The sequence below is a fragment of the Dysidea avara genome, chromosome 11, assembly GCF_963678975.1.
Source record: "Dysidea avara chromosome 11, odDysAvar1.4, whole genome shotgun sequence".
NCBI lineage: Eukaryota > Metazoa > Porifera > Demospongiae > Dictyoceratida > Dysideidae > Dysidea > Dysidea avara.
The window spans coordinates 3,027,762-3,042,434 of NC_089282.1; the positions used below are offsets into that span (position 1 = coordinate 3,027,762).

The following is a 14,673-nucleotide window of genomic DNA, read 5'->3' on the forward strand; positions in this document are numbered from 1 at the left end:
AAAAGTGATTTTCAACCTTAAAATGATGCGCTTAAATTTCCTCTGATTTTCTTCTACTATATAGCTCATTTTAATCGTTATTCACTGCTCTTTCCAAATCTGGTGAGGTATCTATCACAGATTGCGGGTTATTACGCCTTTTATTACATGCCCCCAAAATGCCCAATACAAAATGTATGGGGAATTCAGGTTGGTTTAGGCCATTTTGACAAATTTCCATCATACTCGCAGCAAGTTGCTCTACACATATCACACCTGAAAAGTTACTAAACAGACTCGAGGTAGGCAGTACACAATAATTAATTAATTAATTTTTAATAGCTTGAAATGCCATTTTTGCCATGAACAAAACTGAGTATAGCGAACTTCTTGATATGATGTATATACATAACTATAACCTTTTCCAATATCTGTAAAATATGTGTAGTTTTATGGCATGCAGTCATAGACAAGGTGAACACTACCTGATCATGTCACATTATGTGTCTGGTATGGACACTGGAACATCAGCCTGCAGGACATGGGATAATGTATGTAGTTATAACTTTTAAGGGTTCTCAATACAATGAATTGAAACATTAGTAAGGCTTTATAACAAGTATGAATATGAAATAACTGTAGTAGTGGCTTTCTTAGAACTGAATATGAATACATTTATGATGGTAGTCCTGACCTGTAGAATAGTGAAAATCACCACCACCACCAGGAGCCCATAGTGGCAACAAACATACATGCATGCTACCATGAAATGCTTGGTACTTCCCTGAATCCCTAGAAAAGACATCCTCATATGGTATGCTTTGGGATAAGTGCTCTTCATAGTTTGTTACTCTACACATGATCAGTAAACTTTACTGTAAAATGTTTCGTGTAAGGACCTTATACAACAGCAAGGTGCAAGTATCATTAATTAGCATGCAAGATGGATCTTGCAAGTAATTCAGTTACTTGACTATATCAATTCTTCATTTCTGTTGACAGATGGCCTCCAGGCATTTGGGATAGCTAACTGAGCTTGTACTCTTTTCCGTATTATGTTTTGTTGCCTGTATAGATAACAGCCTATTAAATGTATGTTTTCAAATTCTACTTTCATGTGCTCAAAAAATTCTCATCTTATGCACACAATTTTCTCTGAGCCTCCAAGCATTATATTTTGTGCGCCTTCTGAATAAACCAAAATAAAATTTTGCTTGTGAGCAACTGCTTAAAAGCAAAAGTACAACCCATGAAAAATCTTCATTTAGCAACCTAATGCGTACTCTAAAGAAAAGGTTACCGACTGTTCTATTAGAGTATTTTGATCTTTTGACACCTATGTTTTCACATACCAAGAAGCAATAATTTGTCTGTCTATTATGCTAGTATTATTCTTAGTGTTTCTTAATGCTGCAGACAACACTTGTTATGATCAAGTTTTGATGATGGTGTTACCACTGCTCCTTCTGTACTGCCTGATATAATCTGTACTATTTACAGCTGACAGCTATGGTAAAACCTCACCAGAAATGTTGCATGGTGGATGGCTCTTTACAGTGGTCATTTACAACCGCATTTCTATGTGCTAAAGAGAAAAATAGCACTGTGCATTAATTTGAATCCACCATGCGTATTCTTGTCTAACGTAAGTTCTGCCAAAAACTACTTTTTCTGATTAAATACATTACAATAAATAGCATATCATGTGATGTTCAAAGCCATTAAAGGAACACTACCTAGACTAAACTTCTGTTACGGATCCAAATCTGCTCCTTGCTGTTTTGCATTCATCGGGCAGCATCAAATAAGAATAAGAGTTGTGGGCAACCACCTTATTGATCGGCCGGCGAGACTGGGTCGCACTACTGCACCCTAGCGAGGACATGGGAAACACTGAGATGGTGGTAAGGTCGCTTTCACTGAGTGACTTTCGTCGTGAAAATCGCATCTTTCTCTGGCCAATCTTCTTCAGGTACTTGTCAAAATTTAAGCTGTATAGACTACCTCTCTCCTGGCTAGTACTCTTGGTCTGGATGTTGCTGTTGATAGAAGTAATGGAAGCACATGGAGTCATGTAGGCAGAGGAATACAGGCTGGCTGTGCTGACGCCTTTGTTTGGAACTTTGAGGAGGTCAAATGATAACTTCTGCTGTGGATTATTCTCATCAAATTTGTCAACAAAGACATCTGGAGGAGCAAGCGAGCTTGGGGAAGGCAATCGTGTTGACATAATCTCCTCAATAACAAACTTTGGAATGTTGTTGGGGCTCATCTCATCTCCGCTCACTTCGCCTGATCTTTGTGACAGTTGTTCAGCATTGTCGATAGATAAGTACTGCATGGTTGATTGCTGCTTCATTCTAGTACTTGGAGTGGGCATGGATTTCTCATCACCATCTAAATCTGAATCAGATGTTGTTTGGTAATCTTCGCAGTCCTCAGTCTCGATGCTCTTGAGTATGTTCTTGTACCTGAGACAAAATTAGTTATAATGGTACCAAGGACACACACTACACTACACTACACTATACTACAAGCACGATATGTATACATTGCACCCAAATATAGGAGAACTTAATTTATCCAAACTCTGGGGATTACCTGGTGTTCAGATAACTGAAAAGTCTGTGTGGAACTGATGCAGGATTGGAAAGCATTACTAATAAAATTACATTATCATAATTTGCTTTATTTTTGTGCAATAAAATTTGATGACAAATATTTTTATGTACAAATACTTTTGTTTGGTTTGTAGCAAATGAAATTTATGCAATTGTACATGAATGTTCTTGCACTAATGTTGTTTAATGTGATGTAGTTGAAAGCCGCTGATAGCTACAGTATTTAAAACAGCAAGCCACACAGTCTACTGCTACCATAATAATTATGCAAAAATCATATAAAATATTTTCACTGACAATTTTTGCATACAAATTTACAATGAAAATAAGTGAAATATGGTATTTAGTAACCAATTAATCAGTTTTTCGGTTTTAATATGGATCATGAAATGGACGACAATAAAGGTGGCCTGTCATGCTGCAACTATACACCTGGTTTACTGGATAGGCCATGGGATAGGGAAACCACATGACTCATTGGAACTCCAGCAGTAGCATGTGTGATAGTGTAAATCCCCAAGTGTAATTTTAGGATATTATCTCTGTGAGGTCTACAGGCACCAGGATAGTGTGCCAGGAGTACCTCAGTAGCATCCCTGGCAAAACCATAAACTAATGGTCGTTAGTAGGCTTGAGCCAATTATGCTTTGAACATAGCTTTTGAGTAAAATGTGAGCCTATTTTGCTTATTATAGTAATTATGTTTGAGAGCTGACCATAATTATAAGAGCATTAGAGCATGCATTTCCTGACTGCTGTATTAGAGTAAGTGACTGTTCTATTAGAGTATCTCAATCTTATATCTGTAAAGTGTGCCACCAATAAACAGCACATTGTACATGTTTTTTTGACATGAAATGCACTTGTGCATGCATTGCACAAAAAATTATACTGGTATAATGCTTGATGCATTTTGCTAGCCTATTATGCTTGAAATTACACCAGAGTTGTTAGTTCACCCATTGTTCAGGGTCACTGCAACAAGGTGCTGACTGATATGGTGAAACACACACATACACGCGCATACTAAACTACACAAAGAACATAATATGGGTAGATGCACTACAATGCACAAGCCTTACACTTACTTCCTTATCCATTCTAGTAATCCCTTGAAGCTCCAGTTTGATAATGAATATCTTACAGTCATGACGACACAAGATAATGTCAGGAACAGAAAGGTCATGATCAAGAGACTCTGCATTAAAACAAAAGTCAAAACCTAAAATATAAATCCTAGAAACATTGATAGGCGTAAGTGTATGTATTTGAACAAAAAGGCTAAAGTCTGTATTCTGGAGACAAAATATTTTGCACTAAATTCTATTGTAAGCAGAGAAGGACCAGGTGATTCACAGGCAGCTTGCATTCTAGGCAAATGCCTAAGGATTTATATATAAACAGCTGGTCTGGATTTTCTTCAGCATTCAGTCAATGCTATAACAGCATGACAAACTAGATTTCATCCTCTATCCATATGGCCGTAGCAGCTACCATTAACTTGTATTGTTTTTCCTTCTCTATAAGCAGCCCATTCCTGTGTAAACCATATGCCATCTTTTGGATTAAGAAATCAAGTCAATCATGCTCAGCCCTTCGTTGCTTTCTTTTCTGTGATAGTGGTTTTTTTTTGTTCTGTTTGTAGTTATTGTGCAATGCCGTTTCATTTATTGTTAAAGTTACACATGCTTATGTGTAGGGTCTGGGAGTACGTTTACAGGCTTGTCCTGTTGTACAACCCTGTCATTTTGACAAAATTGATAACAATACTAGTACTCTTGTGTAACACAATTATTGGCTATTTCATGAGGGGCTTAGGCTAAATCCTGCAAATGCACAATCAACACTAAGACTCTATTGAAAATGTCATGCAATTCTTAAAAGTAGCTTTTAGACACTAGCATGTGCTTACAATGATGTGATGTTCTGGGGTGATCTGGTCCAAATCAAAGGTGCTCAAAATGTAAGATGCAGATGTTGGGTAGCACTCCAGTTCTGAGTCATACACGCACTCAAGTGTCATGTCTGACAGCAACACATGACCAATAGCAGAGAATCCATAATAATTAGGATTGACGTAAAACAACCACTGGTACCTACAAAAAGAATTGTTTAATTTGAAGTTTTATGTACGCTATTACCATGGTGGCATCAAACTGGGAGGTACAAAGAATCCCCCAGAAAAACCAGCAATTGCACTGATGACAGGTGAGATGCGATGAGCAAATGATGGTATTGCTGTTATGACAAAGGTGAGTAGAGCAATCCATGTCTGATTGAGAGCCACATGAATGACGAGCAACTGCAATAGCACCCAAACACTGTATGAATGGTATGGAACAGCCTAGAACACAGAGACACACAGTGAGTTGTGATAAACCTATTAAACAATTTACCAGTATATACAGGATGCTGGTACTGCATAATATGGGTAACAGTGAGTTAGCTGTGAACCTCACAAATGTCTGTATCACCAAGTCAAATAGGCCACCAACGCCATCAGCATATTCTAGCTCAAATATCTGCATGGACACATGAGATAGTACACACTAGAGCCCTGTCTTAGCTATTTGCAGACCTCTAGAGACTTGCTCAAGTGGAGCATTATAATAGGGAACATGAAGAGTCCACTGGCACAACTGAATACACCAAAACCAGACAATAGGAGAGTACCACTGGGGCTCTGCAGATACACTGTACCTACAATATCAGCACAGGTAACATCATGAATTTCTCCATTACACGTTTACCAAGTAACAAGCCATAGGATATGAATACCAAGCTTAGATAAAGTGCCATCACCCATGACTGCCTCTGTGCAAAACGCATCTCCCATGACAAATACCGGTGAAAGAACGACGCCTTAGTAGCTGGCCTGTAATGAAATGATCATTATAATAGTCAAATATTAACAATAAGATGTACTCTTTGTTCTTAGGTCCATCACAATAGTCATCAGATTTCTTGAAGGCCTTGATCGCCTTCTTCACTTTCTCAGTTTGACGGGAATGGTTGGTCTGTTGCTTCATTATAGCTTGTCTACACTTGTCACTATTCAGCATATCCATAATGGCATCTACACAAGGGGCAAGTAGATTTATGATAAAGAATATAGTCAAAAACCTGCAGGGTTCTTAGAGCCATGTTTGATTGTCTTCTTCCCCGTATGTTTCTGTGCCTTACTGAACACCTTGTAAGCATTGTCTGGCACCCCACTGTACACCACCTAGCCACCAATTGCATCACACATACTGTTATCATTCTAACGTTATACCTGTCCTTGGCACAGCACCAATATCTTATGAAACATGCTGAATATCTCAGGACGAGGTTGGTGGATGGTGAGAATAACAGTACGGTTGCTCTCAGCAACATGTTTAAGATGAGTCAGTAACTCGTATGAAGCAGCAGCATCCAAACCTGTTGATCATTCACAGTGAATTTTCATAGTAAATGAAGTGGCTATACCTGAGGTTGGCTCATCTAGGAATAGCACACTTGGCTGCTGAAGTAGCTGAATAGCAACGCACAGTCGTCGTTTCTTGTATAATAACAAAATAATGAAACCACTGGCATTTATATTTCTGATACTGTACCTGTCCCCCACTTAATCCTGCCCCGGTGTTGCCACCTACCACAGTGTTAGCCAAGTTTGTCAGTCCAGTCTGTATAATGATGATCATGACAAAAAAAGGAAGTTCTCTTTACCTCTGTGATCACTTGTTCAATTCTTTTAAACCGTTCTCTGTTGGAGATGTTCCATGGAAGCCTCATTAGTGCAGCTAGCAAGATATTCTCTCGTACAGTCAACTCCTCATAATATGGAGCAGTCAATTGCAGCACATATCCAGTATTGGTAATGTACCAGTCTGTGATCTTATCCATTGGAGTACCATTAACACAAATTATACCCTGTGTGACATTGATGCCGTGTAAGAGAGACATATTGAGTAGTTTCTTACCTTCTGCTTTCCAGAGTTTTTGCGTCCTGTCAGCAAATCAAGCAGAGTGGTTTTTCCACAGCCTTGTGGGAAAGTCAGACATACATTGCTGTACAATGATGTGATATTCTTACCTGATGGTCCCATTATAGCTATCAGTTGTCCTGGGTTGAAGCATGTCGATACTCCACAAATTATTTGCTTCATTCTTTCATCTGATGATTTACATAGGCCACAGCAGGAGCGAGAATTTTTCTTCTCTTCTCGTTTCTGACGAAACTCTCTGAGAGCAGCAGCCATTTGTGAACTAGCAAGAGGATCAATACCTATTAACACAAAAGTATATTAATTGTCAACTATGCTCAAAATGTTGTACTTATGTCATCTTCTGGATCTGAAGAATCATCAGATTCATTTGCTGGTTTACGATGAGCAAATCCGGTCAGTCTCCGGTTTGTCACTTTATTGTTGTTATTAGAATCGTTGACTATTGCTGCAATGGACATGAGTCGGTTCCTGGATGAAGTAGTACAAGCCTGTGCTTGTTTCATTGTTGCCTTAGACACAAATACAGAATAGTAGAGGTTTAGACAAGCCACAGATATTGCTGTATTGTTCTTGGGTAGCTGTAACAATCAATAAACAATTAATAAATCCATGCATGGTTAATATATCAACTTACGTCCAAGATTTCATCTTTGTAAGGATCACAAGCTAGGTCCTCCATAAATCTGTCCTGTACCTTCTTAAGGTAGCATCTATAGACTGTCAGTATTGCTACTACAGTGAAGCAAACAATTGATAGTGCAAACACACTGAGGATCACTGCAAACAGGTACTGTGTGTTCCACATTGTGGACAAGGCAGTTAGTGTGATGACCTCAGGGCATTCGGGGTTGCAGTGTGGTGAAGGACACCCATCTCTCCAGCGAATGGACGTGTCATTTGTCATCCACATATCAATCGCTGCCTCGATTGTCTTGTACTCACTACCATCATGTGAATTGAGGGTCATTGATCGCCATATTCCTTCTCCAATCTTGTGTCTGTGTATAGAAAAGAAATTGGCAGTATTTCACATCAAAATATTCCTACTGCTTAACTCACCCAAACAGTTTGTCATCCACAGTTCCCTCAACCAAGGCATCTCCATAGATACTGTCAGCATTTCCCCATAATGTGGAGGTGGCAAGGTAGACATGTTGGAAACATGATACAGCAATGTAGCTCAACTGGTCCATCATCTCAGCAGTTAGGATCAGTGAGTGATTCATCTCTCCACCATACTCGGCAGTGACCCGGAGAATATCCAAGAATCTTTGCTGCTCAGGAAATTCCCTCAATGAATCAGTGAGGAGGTACAGATCATAGATACTGGTTATGATGAATGTGGGGATATCGGGATAATACTCATTTGACAGCATACAGGCAGCACTGATACAACAGGGAAAACCAAAGGTTGTGTCACTGCAAGGATCATAGTCAGTCAAGCCTAGTATATTTATTGCCTCCATTGTATACTGTTCGTTGATGATGTCATGGAAATTGATGAACCAAGAGGAATCAATTATGGTTCTTAACTCTCCTTCTTCAATCTGTTGCTCCATCCACTGGGCATTGTTAAGCACACCCACACCTCCAGCACTGCTGCCCGACAGCACGACCAACTCTGGTTGACCAAAGCCATGATGATCCTTTAGATCTTGTATGACACTCCTGAAGATTGCTCTGCCTCGAAATGTGAACTGGTTTTCTTTGCAGTTGGGTTGAAACACAAAGGTGAAATTGTCACCTTTTGCAAGGTGGTAGTTGTCGCTCATGCCAATCCAAGAATCAGAACTGCAGTATGGAATCAAAACATGGTTATAGGAATGGAATATGGGATTCTGGTATGGAGAATTGGACAAAATGTCAGTACCTTTTATTACCCAATCCTCATTAGGGTTATCAGGTGTTGGGGAGTATCCCCATAGACTGGTCATCAACCTTGAAGTGACATCTTTCTCGTGACCTCTGTAGTCATCCCAAGCCCTCTGGACATCCACTACAGCTTCATCATTCCTTGTCTCCGTGTAATCCCATCTTATCCTGTAATCGATGAACCTCTCGTTACATGCTGACACAGAAAGACATCCTCCTCCTCCTTCCAAGTAGATTAACCATTTGGAACTGCTACTATTTCGACGCAGAAAATAACCAGCTGTAGTGAAGTCATTACACAGAGCCCCTCTAGCAACTGCCCTAGTAATGTTATGATAAACTAACTGACTGCTACACAAAGTAGCATAACTGGCTACAATTAACCAAAACATCGTACTCATCTCCACTAGTAAACTCCACTCACTACTAACTCTATGAACAACTGATGGTAGTGAGAAATTCAATGAAGTTGTATCAACTCAACCGGGTACCATCAAGGAAAAGGTGCACAATAGCAGATGAAGTAGAAACCTGTAGTTAGTTAGCACTCAAATTGCAGCCACTTTCACCAGTACACATCACACTACACAATTAGCAACTATTTATCAATTTACAACTATACAGTGTGCCCAATTTACAGCACGATGGGCTTATTTGTATCGACGCAGCTGCCACATGTACATATTAAGGCATACTTGAAACTTATCAGCAAATCGCTTTAACCATATGTGACCTTCACCAGCCATGTTGTTAACAGTTTAAAAATCATTATCAGTCTCAACACATTATATGTCTCTTATGTTTACAGTTACTAGAGATCAAAGACCATATGAAAGTACTTCATGCCTTGACACTCTAGTAAAACCCCAACCATGTTAAAATCAAAATGGAACAGTTTGTTGCAACCTTGATAATGAGCTTACTAATATGCTCATTGCTAATAACTTCTCTTAAACTTTAAGAGATAAATCAGAGACTCATTTGTTAAGTGAAGACATAGACCCAAAATTGTGAAACAGCAGTATTGTCTATTGCTCCAAGGGTTGCCCAGTCTCTCGTCTTTCATGGTAACCATTTGCCTAGTGACAACCTCTTTGCTTCAGTGCTGCCAGTCTTGGCAATGCAAGGATTTGGTTCTCCACTAAAATTATTAAATGTTGTTGTATGGAGGAATAACAAGAATGTTTACATTGAATTCAAAGGAATTATAATTGCCATATTATTAATGGAAACATTTAAATGCATTGAAATGTGTTAGCATAGGCTTGAAAATGAGAACAATTAATCCAGATACTTAGTTAAGGTATCAAGCTATGCGTTATAAGCATGTATGCATTGAGTTGGATCCTCAAAAACATTACAATTACAACTTGTGGATGCATACATACATGATCTTGAAATTTGGCTCATTTGTAGTACTGCTTGATCTACTAAAAAATATTTTCATTCAAATGCCTAACACAATATTAAATTTTACAGTCAATCAAAATTTCCACAATATATTTCCTATGGGCAAACCATAGAAATACAGCATCCATTACAATAATCCTCTGAACTTGTAATGGAGCCAAACCACACGTCTGTTGTTGACACTTACTGTCACCACTAATCACCTGTTTGTCTAAAAATGTTAATTTTCTTGAGAAAAAAAAATCCACTTTTCATTTTCAGCTGTTTTCAGCTCAACTTGTACATACTATAATAGCATAACTAGACCTTGATAATTATTATTGGTTGGTTGCAAGGTACCTGTATTGCACTGGAACCTGTTAATGTGGACACCTGCATACATGATGCAGACAGTTAAGGTTCTCCAACATAAGATTAGAATTTTTAATAGTAAAAATGAACAAAAATGATAATTATTTACATAAATTAAAACGATAAAATTACATAAAATGACACGTGGTACGTACATTAAAAATCTAAATAACAATATAGTTGTTGTGTAGGTATATATAAACAATGGGTGCTAGGGTTGTTTCTTGAGAGGGAAGCCTAACGCTAACAATTGCTTTACAGATTTCTGTTCATTCTTCTTTGCCCTCATCACTGACATTATCGTGTCATTATCAACTGTCGGAAAAAATCTTTTAAGGCGCTGCAAACCCTCATCTGTAAAAAAAAATGTGTGGAATGTGAACAGCAAAGTTCTTTCAACATACTTGCAGTTAACACTTGTTGTCTTTCTCCTCGCTGCTGTCTCCTAGCAACTCTTTGTCTGCTGGTACCAATACCTCCAGCCTGAGCATCAGCAACAGCATTATTAGCAGCTGGCTGCCTTCGTAGGGTGCTGGCCCTGCGTAGGATTCGCTTGATAGGTTTCTTCTTGCGGTAAGTTAGTGGTAGAGCAATAATTATAACAATGATCACCACCGCTACAATAACTACGATCCACCAGTAGTCTTCCAACCACTCCACTACATTGTTCAGACTGTCTATACTGAAAATATCTCTAATCTGATTAAGTAGATCATCAGTGTTGACTCCAATACAGCTATAGAATAGAGATCAACATTAGAGTGTATAACGGAGTCCTTTTCTGCATAGCGCACTGTGTGTCTGTTTGTAGTGCAGTGTGTATGTTGTGTATGTGCACTTGGCAGGTGCTTGGTATTAACCTGGGAAACAAATGCCAACTGCCTATTCTTTACACAGAATGGTTGAAAGTCCAGAAGGGACTTTGGACACCCAGGTATAGCCTCATGCGGGATATTAGTCCTACTCCGGGAGGATTTGCCATGTACTGATCCATAGCACCTGAGCAGTGCACAAGTGGTTCTGAGCTGATTGTAGCACATACATGCACACAATGGTAACTTTAACTTACACTCCACTATCATCACAGTAACCAGTAAAATCATTGCAAGATCGCCCGGATGCCTTACGTGTGCCATTGATGTTCATCTACCAACAAACAGAAAACATTGAATGATTTATGAAGCACACGATGGTGTGGTGTGTCCAGGGTGTAAGGACTGAAGTGATTGTATGCATCCATAATTTGGACAGAAACATACCATTTTAGTAGTTGAGATTTCAAGGTGGAACACCCTACATACCAAAATTGGGTTAACAATCTCTAATATATATGTACTTCCAAACTGCTGTCTTATTTCCTTCCGAGTAAAACTATATCTATACCAAAACAGCCAAGCTGTGAAAAAAGAATGCGGTCCCAAAAAGCCAGGGTGAAGCCAAACATCACCTGAATTGCCGTTATTAAATTTTTTGACATAAGCCTACTGTCACAGCCATTTCTTTGCTGCCACCTTGAATTTCACATCTTTTTTCACTCTGGCGTTTTGGGGACTGCACCCTTTTTTCACAGCTTGGCTGTTTTGGTCTAGATATCACTTCTTTTGTATTTGTACAAGTACACAGAACTTTGAGCACAGTAGGGATATAACACTTCTTATTGTTTTACTGTGATTTAATATTGTACACTACTCCAGCTTGTTTCAGTACTATTTATCGATGTGCTATGGACCAGGTCCCTCTAGTTGAAAATTCCAAATTTTTCTGTGTATTTGTTTGTTAACTTTTTTTTTTTGTAAATAATTATTATGAACCCACGCATACCGCATCTGAAATGGCGCCATGTGCTCCAGCTATATCAATTATCATATGAAAAGTGAAGTATCCATTATGCTTCATTGTCAGCTACGTATGTTCAACCCGTTACACAGCATTTCAGATCAAGAACAGTTCGAAAAGCACCTCTGTAATCCATGCATACCGAAAGAAAGAAATGGTGCCGCGCACCCCAGTTATATCATTTATCGCCTGAAAAGTGAAGTATCCATTATGCTTCATTGTCGGCTATGTTCAACCAGTTACACAGCAGTACGAATCAAGAACTGTTTGAAAAGCACCTCTGTATTCAAAATGGCCACTATGAAAAATACAGACGATTTCTGCTATGAAGGGAAGCCATCACGTGTTACCGTCAAATCAATACTTTTCGCCATCAGAATGGGACACAAAGGAGGACCATGAAGAATGCATTGTACGTACTAGAGGTGTACCGATATAAGAAAACTAAACCGATCCGATACCGATACGATATGGATTAATCATTTTGAAACCGGTACGATACCGATACGATATACTGATATAACTAAGTGTAGCTATTTATATTTGAGGAACCACATATGCCATCTTTAACTTCATTTTAGCTACTGAAGAAACTACTGAAGACAGTCTTAAGATTATTGGCTATGCTTGGTTACCCATGGTGGTGTGGCCTCTATTGACAGCTCAGACTGTAAGGCACCCACAAATATTTTAATACATGCCCCTGCCAAGATTAGTCCGGATTACTCCGCATTTTAATGGCTTGTAGAGATGGCTGGTTGTTTTATGCTGTGCTCTTGGTTCATCTTTTTGCTGTTTCCCCAGGCCCACCACTATGAGTGTTTGTTGTATGATTGGTAAGCTTTGTGACAACAAAACAGTTAATTATCCACGCACTTAGATGGCTTCGCGTAGCGTGCTGCTTTTTAGACAAGGAAGATAACTACTGTTTCCTGCCCTTGTTAGCTAAATAATAGGGTTTATAATGTGGCTTGATCATTGGACAGTCCTAAAGATAGTTCAGTTGTATATCGGTGTATCGTATCGGTTTTTAGCAGCAATATTGGCTCCAACCGATATAGTAGAAATGTCTATATCGGCCACCGATACGATATGTATCGGTATATCGGTACACCTCTAGTACGTACTGCAGTATGCCAAAAGGCACCTCTTGGGCCGAAGCGATCTTGAACAGTGAAAAAATCAAGCCTATAGCCTTAGCACTTATTGAGTTACGCTTGTCTGAAGGCATCAGTCAGTTACTTACTTAGTCAGTTACTCAGTCAGTAGAAAATTCTGTTAAATAATTTAAAAAAAATTCCGTAGCGACTTGTTGAAAGTGTTTCAGGTCGATCTGAAGGCTTGTTTGGGTTCCTAACTAATACTGTCTCATCATCGTCAGGGAAAATTGAGGCTGGATTTTGGGTGATATTATTTCGTGGGCTACGCCTACTCCTTTGTGATCCCTACTATACAGTACTATTGTACTGTATGATACTCCAAAGCTGACCTGTGGTCAGCTTTGGAGCTTCTTTCACTTGTCAGAATTCCTTTGTATTTTGCATACATATACAACGATGCATTTAAAAAATAATACTGTATTATTACATCTACAGGTTGTGCTTGTAGCAGAAATCACTACAACTACAAGGTAACATGGTTGTAGCTGAACTCTCTTACAGAGTGCTTTCCAATGTAGCTAGACTCACTATAGGGTGATTTGTTGAAGCTGAACTCTTTACAAGATGACTTGTTTGTAACTGAATTCTCTGCAGGGTAGCAATTATTTGTCTAAAATAAGATTGAACTTCTGTCATACACACAGGAGTTGGAAATTGCTATGTTGATGGAGTAACCATTGTACGAGTACCTTTTTGTAGTTTGAAAGGAATCAAGATAAAGACGAATAATAGAAGAAAAAAAACTTTTTTTTCATACCTACCAGGCAAATTGCTAAGAAGAATGAGCTGAGTATAAACATGGAATAATCACACACACACACACACACACACACACACACACACACACACACACACACACACACACACACACACACACACACACACACACACACACACACACACACACACACACACACACACACACACACACACACGCACCACACACACACACACGCACCACACACACACACGCACCACACACACACACACGCACCACACACACAACACACGTTATACTAACCAGTTGGTAGGTGGATACACAGCGTTCAGTTCCAGTGGAATTATCAGTACAACATACATCACAAAGTTGATCAGAGTCCTCTGTACATTGACACTCTGTTTGGTTGATCCTGAAGCAGACAGATCCAACACAGTCTCCATTGAAACAAGTGTTACGATCATCATTACATAGTGTACCATCACTACTGGTATTTGGGTCAGGGCACAAAGCACTGGCACTAGTATTAGGAGTTAAGGGGATACTTGAGGAATACAATACTAAAAGTACTACCTCACAAGGGACCTACTGAAAGCCTGTAAAAGGAGTCAGTCAAAAATTCTGTTGAATGTAAAAACAAACAAACAAACAAACACAAAATCTAGACTCAGTGCATACTGAAGGTTTAAAAATGACTTGTACTATCAGTAAGTTAATTGAAATTATACATGTATATT

At 39.0% G+C, this 14,673-nt stretch overlaps 2 protein-coding genes across 2 annotated transcripts; both read right to left on the bottom strand.

The window, feature by feature from the left end:
- Positions 1-1,639: 1,639 nt before the first annotated feature.
- LOC136239255 (uncharacterized) lies at positions 1,640-8,523 on the bottom strand. The gene is made up of 18 exons (XM_066029986.1): positions 7,649-8,523; positions 7,224-7,587; positions 6,918-7,167; positions 6,676-6,867; positions 6,563-6,624; positions 6,309-6,512; positions 6,197-6,265; positions 6,069-6,141; positions 5,875-6,020; positions 5,724-5,826; positions 5,526-5,676; positions 5,351-5,475; positions 5,179-5,300; positions 4,997-5,122; positions 4,742-4,944; positions 4,513-4,696; positions 3,689-3,798; positions 1,640-2,450 (listed from the first exon to the last, which is right to left on the bottom strand). The coding sequence occupies exons 1-18, from the start codon at positions 8,521-8,523 to the stop codon at positions 1,721-1,723; spliced, it is 4,089 nt and encodes a 1,362-aa protein (XP_065886058.1). The 3' UTR covers positions 1,640-1,720.
- A 1,757-nt stretch (positions 8,524-10,280) lies between these two features.
- On the bottom strand, positions 10,281-14,501 carry LOC136239110 (uncharacterized). Its single transcript, XM_066029849.1, has 4 exons — positions 14,240-14,501; positions 11,292-11,368; positions 10,627-10,958; positions 10,281-10,576 (listed from the first exon to the last, which is right to left on the bottom strand). Exons 2-4 carry the CDS (start codon positions 11,366-11,368, stop codon positions 10,434-10,436), a joined length of 552 nt encoding a protein of 183 aa, XP_065885921.1. The 5' UTR covers positions 14,240-14,501; the 3' UTR covers positions 10,281-10,433.
- Positions 14,502-14,673: the final 172 nt, after the last annotated feature.

Coding starts and splice junctions, on each gene's coding strand:
- LOC136239255 (XM_066029986.1), bottom strand. CDS start 8,523: ATGACCAGTCTATGGGGATACTCCCCAACACCTGATAACCCTAATGAG. Junction 7,168..7,223: donor ACAAAGATGAAATCTTGGAC/GTAAGTTGATAT, acceptor TGATTGTTACAG/CTACCCAAGAACAATACAGC. Junction 4,945..4,996: donor CCAGCATCCTGTATATACTG/GTAAATTGTTTA, acceptor TCTGTGTTCTAG/GCTGTTCCATACCATTCATA.
- LOC136239110 (XM_066029849.1), bottom strand. CDS start 11,368: ATGAACATCAATGGCACACGTAAGGCATCCGGGCGATCTTGCAATGAT. Junction 10,959..11,291: donor TACTGTGATGATAGTGGAGT/GTAAGTTAAAGT, acceptor TCTATTCTATAG/CTGTATTGGAGTCAACACTG. Junction 10,577..10,626: donor ACAACAAGTGTTAACTGCAA/GTATGTTGAAAG, acceptor TTTTTTTTACAG/ATGAGGGTTTGCAGCGCCTT.